The sequence below is a fragment of the Nematolebias whitei genome, chromosome 15, assembly GCF_014905685.2.
Source record: "Nematolebias whitei isolate Nwh7 chromosome 15, NemWhi1, whole genome shotgun sequence".
In the NCBI taxonomy this organism is placed as follows: domain Eukaryota; kingdom Metazoa; phylum Chordata; class Actinopteri; order Cyprinodontiformes; family Rivulidae; genus Nematolebias; species Nematolebias whitei.
Window position 1 is genome coordinate 24,451,544 of NC_056512.1, and position 11,965 is coordinate 24,463,508.

Here is an 11,965-nt window from a genome sequence, read left to right on the forward strand (position 1 = left end):
GTTGTTTTGCCAAATAAATTAAAAGGAGTTGTATCATGAGGCAAGTGTCTATTTAGATAATAATGCTGCGGTTATGAGTTTTATATGAGGGGCACAAGATGAGTGGAAAATTTCCTAAATTAAGATACTGCAAAATAAAACAAAAAAACAAACCTTCCTTTATCCTCTAAGGATGGAGCCTCAACAGATGTAGCTACAGCGCCGTGGTCCAAGAATGTCTGTCAGCTGTGCTCTGTCTGTGTTGATGTAGGATTTCTGGTTTTGTTTGTTTTCTTTGTATTTTAGGGTTTGCTTGTTTGTCCTTGGCTATTTAGTTATGCTCCATGGTTTTATTTATTGTACTATGATTGCTTTGAAACACAGCACGATTTAAAGAAAAGTATTTCCTGTCGCCATGCACACCAAAGCTTCAAACGACACATGATCTGCACTTGGAGTGCATGATGCTAATAACACATCTCAATATCTGTGACACGGACTGAGTCAGAACCATTTTTGTGTTTGACAAGGTTAATTAGCTGTGGCAGCCATTTTGAATTAACTTGACTCCAGAGATTAATCAGTTGTAGACGTACATCCTTTTTACGAGTTGTTTTAAATTCTGTCCAGTTCACGAGATATTTTGTTAGCAAACAGACAAGGTTGGCAAAGTTTTAACCAAAGATCTTCTGTGGTCTGTTAATAATGCAAGTGTTGGGGGTGACTCTCAGCTACTACCACATGAAATGTTAGCTCATTATTTATATAGTTGTCTGAGTTATAGCATGTCTGTGTTTTCTAGGATCAATTAGCTTTGACCGCCATCTTGAATCAAGTGGACTCCAAAGCTTAAACCATTGTAGATGGACATCCAGTGATTATTTCAAGAGTTTCAATAAAATGCCTTCAGTGGCTGATATTTTGCTAACAGGTGAAACACCAACAAACTGTATCGATATCCTTATATACTTCTTGCATTCTGTTAGTAATCAGCACATGTACTGTCATTCAGTAATCGCCTGTCCCAGTACACATACGTGCTGGTTTTCCTCAGCTCTTTGTCAGATCCCCTTTAACCCAATTTTTTTTAATTGTTTGTCGTAGTTCCAGTCAATTCTTAAAGTTTTATTTGTTCTTGAGACTACAGTATGCACCTGCATCTTTTTTTGGATGATAATTTCCTCTGGTATCGAATGCTGTGTAGCTGGAAGGATTTTTACTGAAACAATTTTACTTTTGAACATTTGTTATGATGCGTAAACATGGCAGCAATGTAATTTGTACAACTGGGAGCAGCTGATTAACATCTCAAAGCTCAAATAATACCTCAACTACAGCCCCAAATCCCAAATGAATTGAAAAGGAGGTGCCGTGGATGCATCTCTGTCTACCCGGTGGTGGTGCTCGAGTACCTGACTGCCGAAATCCTGGAGCTGGCGGGAAACCCGGCTCGTGAATCCAAGAAGACCAGGATCATTCCCAGCTGGCTGTCTACAGGAGGAGCTCAACAAGCTGCTGAGAGGAGTGACCATCGTTCTGGGAGGAGTTCTGCTCAACATTCAGGTGGTCCTGTTGCCCAGGAGGGCTGAGAGGCTCACCAAGTCCAAGTAAACAGATCAACATCTGTGGCCAGTTTTTTCAGATCCGCTATAAGACGGACCACCACAAGAGATCCTTCCTGCCCACAGCCATCAGCATCTAGAACTCTTTAATGAAACCAGGAGAACTTAATTTCCCTCTGGGATTAATAAAGTATTTTTGAAATGAATTGAATTGAATTGAATATATATATATATATATATATAATGTTGCTGTTTTTATATGACTGTTCGAGTGTTGTCACTGTGTGAGAGAGAGTAAATGTCATGAATAAATTTGACATTAAACATAATCCAAGTTGAAGTGCTACATTATTTTCAGCCCCTTGTTTGGCATCTGCATTTGGTAGCAGGCCAAACTGACAAAGAACATGCAGAATAATTTAGTATTTTAATTCCACAGCAGAGAAAGCTATGTAGTCTCTGTAAGTAGGTCTAGGGAAAAAATATCGGTATTGGTATCGCTTATCGGCCAAATAAGTTTTAACATATGGGCATATTGGATATATTGTGCATCTCTAATTATTATCATTATTCCAGGGGTGACAAATTACTCCCATTCATTTATTTGCTTTTGTCTAATCATTTAATGTGGGACTGTATACCAGCAAATGGAGATGCTGACAAATTAAACATGTCATGTAAAGCGTGCACTTGAACATGGGATCAGTGCAAACATAATTTAAATTAATCAAATCTATAGTTTAGGAGAAACAGGAACTTTGGTTTGCTCTGTAAGTAAAGACAAACTTTTCACAGAGCAGCTAAAAATCCCAGTGGAGCTGCAGGAGCATGTGATTACATAGCCAGCCAAGTTCATGCATGTCTTTTGGCTTGCATTGCATTTTTTCTTTCTTTTTTGTTTGTTTGTTTTTAGACAAAAAAAGCATCAACAAAATACAAAAAGATTTACCAGTTAACACATTACACAGACAAATAAACTTGTGAATGAAACCTATGTTCTAAGAAATTGTGTTTGTGTCTAACTTAGCAAATAAACAAAAACCTATTAAGATTTTAACCAATTTATGTTTTGTTTTCTGCAGGAACATTTAGAGGTGTTTGTAAGAAGATAGATCATTTCCCAGAGGATGCCGACTATGAAGCAGATGCTGCTGAATACCTCCTCCGTAAGTCACCCTAGACAGAATTCTACCAAACTCTAATATATATATATATTTACATTTGAAATAAAATGTTACTGATTATTTATTAATATTTCAGAGTCACTGCTTGCCAAGTGTTTGTGATTAAACTTTATTGTGAGCCCATCCCGCTAAAGAATAAAGTTTTTATTTGATAAAAATGACTCCAAACAATCATGGCAGGTCATAACACCAGAAAAATCTGCCTTCTCAAACATTTTGTCACTAAGCAAACGTTGAGGAAACATCTACAGCAGTGACCTGTGAGAATCACAACCTTCACAGCCCATTTATGCAGGCCTGTGAGCGAAATAAGGTGGTTCTTTCTTCCAGCATAATTCATCCTTTATCAGTTTCATTACCGCCTGCTGCCAAAGTCAAAAGAGCAGTAATGTTTAGGTTGTGTTGGATATTAATCTACAACTGCTTACCTTTTTAGAGTCAACACAATATAAGATGGCAGCCACAGCCAAGTGACTTTAGCAGCACATAAAAATGGCTATAACTTAGTCAAATGTACAAATAATGAGCTAAAATTTCATATGGAAACACCCCAGAGTGATAACGACACATACTTCAAGCAATCATACATCTTGCAAGATTTCCCAAGCTGGGATTAGTAAACTATCGATAACTATCTATTGATTTATTACATATAATGTCTGTTACAAGGTTTGACCTAAACAGTTATAGCTCTGACATGAAAGATAGTGGGCGGTTTGCATCCTTCAAGGAATGTTAGGCCGTTATGTTTTTGATTTTATTTAGTTGGATCATTTTATATCCTGACATCTTTTTAATTCAGTGATCTTCTTAAATGCTGTCCACTCAGCATCCTACCTACGGTGGCCCTGAGGTGTAAATGAACAAGATTTGAAAAAAAAACAGAATTACATTTAAAAAAATTCAATTAAATTAGAAAAAAAATCAACAAAATCGCAACAACATTTGAAAAACGGAATTACGTTTGATAAAAACAGAATGACATTAAGCCAAAGCGGAAGTGGCAGAAGTGGAAGTGGCAAAAGCGGAAGTGGCCGGAATCACATTTGAAAAAGCCAAACCATAAGTGGTGGGTTTTTATTTTTTTACTTTATTAACAACATAGAACAACAGAACAATGTACAGTAACAAGATACAAATACAAATTCTTGTGAAGGGTGTGGGGTACGTGTGGATAAAGTTAACAATGCAAAAAGCATGGCTGTATGTTTTGTTTTTTTTATCCCTCCTGAAAATGAACAATGAAATAAGTTGTTTTTGAACTTTGGATTCTCATTTTAAAAAACAACTGAACAAATGGTGCATGGACCCCAACACCCTTCACAAGAGTTTGTATTTGTATCTTGTTACTGTATTGTTCTGTTGTTCTATGGGTTAATAAAGTAAAAAATAATAAATAAAAAAAACACTTACGGTTTGGCTTAATTTAATTGTTTTTTTCAAATGTAGTTCCGTTTTTTCAAATGTGATTCCTGCCACTTCCGCTTCAGTCACTTTCACTTTGGCCACTTCTGCTTTGGCTTGATGTAATTCCATTTTTTCAAATGTAATTCCGTTTTTTTTCCAAATGTTGTGTTTTTGATGTTTTTGTTGTGTTTTTTCAAATTTAATTCAATTTTCATCCATCCATCCATCCATTATCTTTTACCCGTTTATTCCATTTTGGGTCACGGGGGTCGCTGGTGCCCATGTCCAGCAATCACTGTGCGAGTGGCGGGGTACACCCTGGACGGGTCGCAAGTCCATCACAGGGACACATAGAGACAAACGAGACAAACAACCATTAAATTAATTTTTTCAAACGTAATTCTGTTTTTTTCAAATGTTGTTCATTTACACCTCAGGGCCACTGTAGCATCCAGCCACACACTACAGGTTGACTTGTTGATGAAAAAGCAAGAATCTTTACCATCTTACCTGCGTGAGAAACTCCCCTCCTTTAAGAGTCTCTTTTTGACTCCCATGTTAAAACATCAGCTAAATCATTAAAACACAAATGAAACTATTTTTTATACAGTACTATCCAGCCATTCTGGTAGCTCTGGCAGTCTTTTTGTTGTTTTTCTTTCCATGAAAACATCATCCATGTGCACAGTGAGACCAATATTTAAAAGATGCAAAAATCAAATGCATGGAGGAGAGATATTTGTAGACAACAAACATAACCCTTGTCTGTATTTTTTTTTTCAAGCTCAGAGTAACAATGGATTCGGAAAGAAAGCAGCATGAAAAGGAACGAAAATGGAGACAGCCTAGACTGTTTTTTGCTCCACAGTACACAGAGCCTCCAAGAGCATCCCCCAAGGCAGCCAGTGAGACTGCAGGACTCAGAGTTGATTAGCCAATGAGGAGCAGGGACCTAGTGACCAGCATTTCATACAGCCTAGGGGTGTGGGCCACGGGGGCGGGGCTTGTGGTTCCAGTCAGTCGCTAGTTGTTGCAAATAAAACATTATTTAATGCAAAGAAAGCACAAACAGGATTTTTCAATAAAACTAATGGGATTTTTTGTAGTGTTGCTACTGAAGCACGCAGCATGTTTTCTGTTCTCTGTGTTTCTAATAAAGCAACATTCATGATTCCTGCGTAACATCTTTCATCGTGCCATTATGTTCACATATGGGACTCTGACAAATATTTCACCCTTGCTGCAGCCTCGCTTTCATACTCATCATTTCCGTTGTTCATTATTTTGGTGTGCATATGTCAGTGTGGCTCTCCATCTGTCTTGGTTTTTGGCCATCTTTTCCCTCCATCCACCTCCTCTCTCTCTCTCGGTCTCTTTCTTTCACGTTTCTGTTGTTGAGACATCTGAATGCTTCAACATGTTCTGGATTCAGGCTCAGTCAGGCGTGTATCAACACGCTGCAACATGTATGTCTTGATGTGCTAAGAAGTGCAATTTTTGGTTGTTTTGGCTCTGGTCTCAAAGCTCAGTAGAATCAGTTTCTGCAGTTACACTGATGTGAGCAGGATATCCAAATTCATTTGCAGTTCACCTGTTTTGAAATTCATCTATTTATAAGATGTCTAACATGTTAAAGAGGAAAAAAGAAAAAATATATATTTACATGTATATATAATGTAGGTCCATATATATATATGTATATATACATATATATATATATATGAGTGTATTATAAGTTTGTTATTTTTGAGAACTTTGAGAAATAAATTGTATCACTTTACAAAGGGCTGTTTGTGCCACTAAAAGTTGGCATTAACTAGGGCTGTCAAGGTAACAAATTTTGCTGGGCGATTAATTGTCTCAGAAATTATTGCAATAAGCGATAATATAGTTTGAAATTTGACAATAATTAGTAATTATTGTAAAATTTAAGAAGAAATGTTTGTTCATTTGTTTTGTGTGTAGTACCATTTTTCAACCACCGGATGGCAGTATAAGACTGTTTGAACTGAAGGATGGATAGTGAGAGAGCTAGCAGCGTGTGTCTTTAAGAAAAATGGGAGAGAGGCCCCTTGACGTGACATGAGCTGTCTTGCCTTCCTTTATTCAGTTCTCAAAATGGCGGACGCTCGGTGTGGTTTGAGCTCTTTAGCATAGCATTTTTCACACAAAACTTTTAATAAAACATCAGTAAACAAGTTCTCGGCTTCTTTTTGCAAAGAAAAACAACTTTTTACACGAAGGCACAGGTTTCAACTGTGAAATTTGGAGCTTCGACAAGAAGGAGGGTTTTTCCCCGAGGTTGGCCTGTTAGCTTAGCTCTTAGTTTAGCTTCTCAGCTTAGCTGCTTTTAACGATCCAAAAACGAGATTATGGACAGTTAAAACAGATTTTAAAGAGAAAAGCGAAAGGGAAGGGTCAGTGAAGAGCACCGGAGTTGAGTGTCTTCAGTAGAAATTGAGAGACGAAGAAACAAAGCTGATAAATGAAAATGAGGTCGATAATTTTAATTTATCATGCGATTAACTGATTTATTGTTTATTGCAACAGGCCTAGTATTAACCTACTGCTGCTCTTGGGTCAAAATGACTCACAAGGCCTCCGGGCAATTTGACACAAGGGCAGCAGTAGGTTAGTACCAACTTTTTGTGGCACGCACAGCCCTTTTAGTGACCTTTGCAAAGTGTTACAGGAGGGTTAAGGCAGGGCTGACCACAAAAATCTATAATCACACCCATGTACTTTAAGCAGCTGCAAGATCCGAGCTGGATTTCATACACAGACAATTAGACAATAGTAGAGTGTGTACAATGGAGAGTAGAGGATTTGCAGGTAAAGTCGAAGTCGACGCAAATGTTTTGTAATCAGGTTGTGCCTACAGAGGGTCAAGAAGACTACTGACTGTATGACGATGGACTGAATAAACTTGGAAACAGAGTTCATAACTAAAATTCAGAAGATGCTGTGCAGAAACAGATTTAACAAAAACTGATGCCATCTGTTCACAAACTTCAAAAAACTGATGAGGACCCATGGATGTTGGTTAGTCAACTTCACAATAACTTAACACACAAACAAAAAAATGTCACTTATCTTTTAAAGTTAGTTCCTAAGAGTAAAATGTGTCTCATGAAACTTTTATGAGCGTTTCACAAAAAACATCAAAAATACGAAACCTGGAACTGTATGCACAAGTCTGTCTGCCTACAACCATCATGTCCACTTGTGATCTTGTTACTTCACCTTGTTTTTATAGTACATGTTAATTGATGATTTGTTTACTGGCATTTTGCATTTTATTGCCGAGTTATTGACCTTTACTCTGTAAAGTCTCCAGTGGTTAATTTGAGCCGGATCATGCCGGAACAAGATCTGGGAACTCTCTCATTTTGACCGCTCGGATCCTGCAACTCAAACCTCCGCCCCTTCAAGTCCAAAGTCATTGCGCATTTTTATTTTGATTATTTATTAACAATACAACGAGAAGAGATATTGCCCAGTCTGTGGAGTGGATGTTCCGGCCACACCACGCTCCTGCCCAGCAGAGACACGGACTGCATGTCCCGCGTGGAGCGTCTTCATCCACCTTCAGCTGTGCGCCCTGAGACAGTTGTTTTACGCACAGCATCTCCAGACAGCTCTGCAGGACGCGCGCACAAATGCTGTGTCAAAACTCCTGCATAAATTACCGCAGTGCATAACATTTCAGACATAATAAATAGGCTTACAGTTAAAAAAAAAAAAAATACGAGTGAAATGTTTGATGTGTATTAACATCACGTATCAAAACAACGGCACTAATTTGTCAAAATAACAGTGATCAAAATGTTGAAAAGACAATTTATTATCTAAAATGAATGGATGGATGGATTGTCTTTAGCTGAACAGAGAACTGAAGCACCTGAAGCCAGTGGCAGTTGAGATTGGAGCAGAACAACGCGCAGGACTGAATTCAGCAGAGTTCAGGTCGGACAAGGTTCAACAAGTTGAGGTCGGGTGTGTGGGGGTTCGGACACTCGACAGAATAGGACCTTCACACACAGGCTTGTTAATTTTTGTTGCTCTCTAAAATAGTAATTTCAATTCAACCTTTATTTATACAGGTTGTTAGTCTCATTGAGCCTTGTCATTGACGAGAGAGACCTGTTTTTAATCAATTGAATCAAATGTTTACAGATGTTAAACAACCTGTTAAAATACACCAAAATGCAGGAAATTGCATCTCTTTTATTCCATATTTTTCTGGGGTAGGACCCACGGATGGACACCGCAGTGTAAGTCTCAGCCGGGCAAGAGGGTTCTCCAGGACCCTGTCATTTTGTTGAAAAGATTTTATCGATTTCATAGAAAATCCAGCTCGTCAGATCCATACTAGTGTTTTTCGTTCGGGAGATGTGTACCAGGATCTCCGAGACACACAGAGAGCAGAAGCAGGGGGAAGGGAAAACAGGGGGAGGGAGAGGACAGCGTCTGTCTTGAACAAGAGCCAGAGGAGAAAAACAACAAAGTCCATGCTCAATAATCCAGGTATACAATCCAACATTTTTCAATCAGGTCATCTGGACAGTTTCTTTTTTTTTTTTTTGTGCTGAAACGTTTCGCCTTCCTGACCGAAGGCGAAACGTTTCAGCACAACAACAAAAAAGAAACTGTCCAGATGACCTGACTGAAAAATGTTGGGCAGAGGAGAAAACGTTTTTTACCTTATTACCTTATCGTATTATCTTATCATATTACCTTATCAAAGTGTCTTCTTCACATTCTTCTCCTTCTTCTTGTGATACTATTAGCAGTTGGAAAACTAGTTTGTCTTCTTTACACGGTGTTATAATGTGTCTGGGGGCGGGGGGGGGGATACCTGAATGTGCGGACCTGGCCGCCCTCTAGCGTCCGGTCCGGGTACCCATATCCAGCTATTACTGTGTGAGAGACGTGGGACAGGACGGGTCCAAGTCCATCACAGAGATACACAGAGACAAACGAGTCAAACAACCATTCACTCTCTCACTCACACCTAGAGACAATTTAGAGTTACCAATCATCTAACATGCATGTTTTTGTTTTTTGGTCTGTGGGAGGAAACCGAAGTACCTGGAGGAAACCCACGCATGCATGGAGAGAACATGCAAACTGCACCCAGAACGGTCACGGACCGGGATTTGAACCGGCAGCCTTCTCACGGAGAGGCAACAGCTCTACCAACTGCGCCACCGTGCCACGCTTTACTTAACTTATCTTAATTGAAAAAAAGTCCAGTCAGGCATTCAGGCTTTTAGATGTTTGACTTTGTGAATTATTCCATTGTAGAAACAAGGTGTAAAAGTCAGGAAGCCCAATTTCTGTTCAGATTTTAATAGACACGCCATACAATATACGGCATATCTATATACAATTTGGTGCGGCTGTAACTGAATGGTTAGAGCAGTCGTCCTCCAATGCAAGAGTTGGGGGTTCGATTCCACCAGCAGTCACATGCCAAAGTATCCCTGGGCAAGACACTGAACCCCTCATTGCCTCTGATGTGTGTCCCATCGGTGTATGAATGTGATAAAGCTCTGATTATTCTTTGTATAAACATAGTAGAGTGCTGTATGAATGGGTAGAGGGCACAGATTGTGTTGTAAAGAGCTTTGAGTATCTTGATAAGATAGAAAAGCTCTATATAAGTACAGTCCATTTACAATATAATATTTCATTGTCCTACAATAGTTTTGAATGCTCTTCCATCCATCCATTTTCTTCCGCTTATCCGGGGTCGGGTCGCGGGGGTAGCAGCCTAAGTAGGGAGGCCCAGACTTCCCTCTCCTCAGCCACTTGGGCCAGCTCTTCCGGGGGAATCCCGAGGCGATCCCAGGCCAGTTGAGAAACATAGTCCCTCCAGCGTGTCCTGGGTCTTCCTCTGGGCCTCCTTCCGGTGGGACGTGCCCGGAACACCTCACCAGGGAGGCGTCCAGAAGGCATCCTAAACAGATGCCCAAGCCACCTCAACTGGCTCCTCTCGATGTGGAGAAGCAGCGGCTCTACTCCGAGTCCCTCCCGGATGATCGAGCTTCTCACCCTGTCTCTAAGGGAGAGCCCAGACACCCTACAGAGAAAACTCATTTCGGCCGCTTGTATCTGAGATCTCATTCTTTCGGTCACAACCCAAAGCTCATGACCATAGATGAGGGTAGGAACGTAGATCGATCGGTAAATTGAGAGATTCGTCTTTTGACTCAGCTCTCTCTTCACCACGACAGACCTGTACAGCGCCCGCTTCACTGCAGACGCTACACCTATCCGCCTATCGATCTCACACTCCATTTTTCCCTCATTCGCGAACAAGACCCCTATCTTGATAAGATAGAAAAGCTCTATACAAGTACAGTCCATTTACAATATAATATTTCATTGTCCTACAATAATTTTGAATGCTCTTCCAATCAGTGAACATTTCTAAGTGACATCAGTATGGTCACATAAACTGTTTTACAGATTTCTTCAGTACCACTAGAGAAAACCCCAGTACCATCACTGTTTTATGTACAAAGTACTATCTTTGAAATTCAAAAGCATGGCTGTATGTGATTTGACTCCTCTTCTTCTCTTTCCTGTGTTCAGGTGCTGTGCGTGCCTCCAGTATCTTCCCCATCATGAGTGTGGGTCTGTTGTTCATGGGGGGACTCTGCGTGGCAGCCAGTGAGTTTTACAGGAGCAGACACAACGTCATCCTCAGTGCAGGGATCTTCTTCGTATCTGCAGGTTAGTCATCACTGTGTGTTCCCGTTTGTGAAAACGAGTGTCTCCTTTTCAAAGGGGAAGGCAACTACCGGTGCTTCTACTGCGCGCAGGTCCTTACCTCCACCAGCGTTTTTCTTTGAGTAAAAATACACTTGTTTTGCCAACTGTGCAGAGGTCACAAGATTTTTATGGGCATAAGTTCAACACATGACCCTTTGTGCCAGGTCACTTTTTCCACACTTTATGCTGGATGTATCATATTCAGTTCATTCAGCAGTATGCCCAGGTTTAATCAGAAAGTTAAAGGTGAGCATGTTTAAATTTGAGCATTTTTGAACGATTTTCTGCATTTGAGAATATCAACGGGGGTCTTGTGTTCGTGCATTGTAAGAATCTGTCAACATGTGTAGTTTTGTCCTTGTGGCTCTTTCTTCAAACTGAAACGATGTGCCATTCAAGCATTTACTGACAAGCCTAATGTGTGTCTATTTTGCACAAACGGCTGCATGAGGGAAACGAGAATATGAGGATTCTTCTGTGAGACAAACTGAGGATTGAATTTTCCACAAGTCTGTCACACACTCACACCCAGAGCTCTGATACAAAGCACGTAATTGCTGCTTATTATCATTTATTGTCTGGTATTCTATATAATGCCGGCTGTTGTTGAGCAGCACTGACATTTTATACTGTAATTATTTGCCTGACAGGCCATATTACTTTGGCACTCAAAACCATTGAAACAATGCAGCTATTTTTTTTTTTTTTTATCTAGTTCATTAGAAAACACAGTAGAAGTCGTATTTACCACCATTTAAAGGTGAAGAGTTGTTCTCACCCAAAAAGTGGCGGAGCATTGAGCAATATCCAAATGTACGTATTGCTCTGTTTTGTTTGTCAGTCTCACTAAAGGTAGTCTCACTGGAGCAGCAAATATTTTAAGAGCAATTATTTAGGGGGTGGGACTTTTAAGTTACAGATGTATTGTTGTAAAATGAAATGAAAACTAAAGATTCATTATCGTGTTCATCAGGTAGACACATTGCAGAAACTAAACTAACCAGAGCACTGACAACATCTTTCTCCACCTGCCTGCATATCTTTATATTATAT

General features: G+C 39.7%; 1 protein-coding gene across 1 annotated transcript in view; it reads left to right on the forward strand.

The window, feature by feature from the left end:
- The window catches only part of cacng3b (calcium channel, voltage-dependent, gamma subunit 3b), a 33,089-nt gene that overhangs the window by 19,790 nt on the left and 1,334 nt on the right, over positions 1-11,965 (forward strand). Inside the window, exons 2-3 of the mRNA XM_037689517.1 lie at positions 2,624-2,707; positions 10,733-10,873. Coding sequence (XP_037545445.1) covers positions 2,624-2,707; positions 10,733-10,873 — 225 coding nt within the window. The remainder of the gene's footprint in view (positions 1-2,623; positions 2,708-10,732; positions 10,874-11,965) is intronic.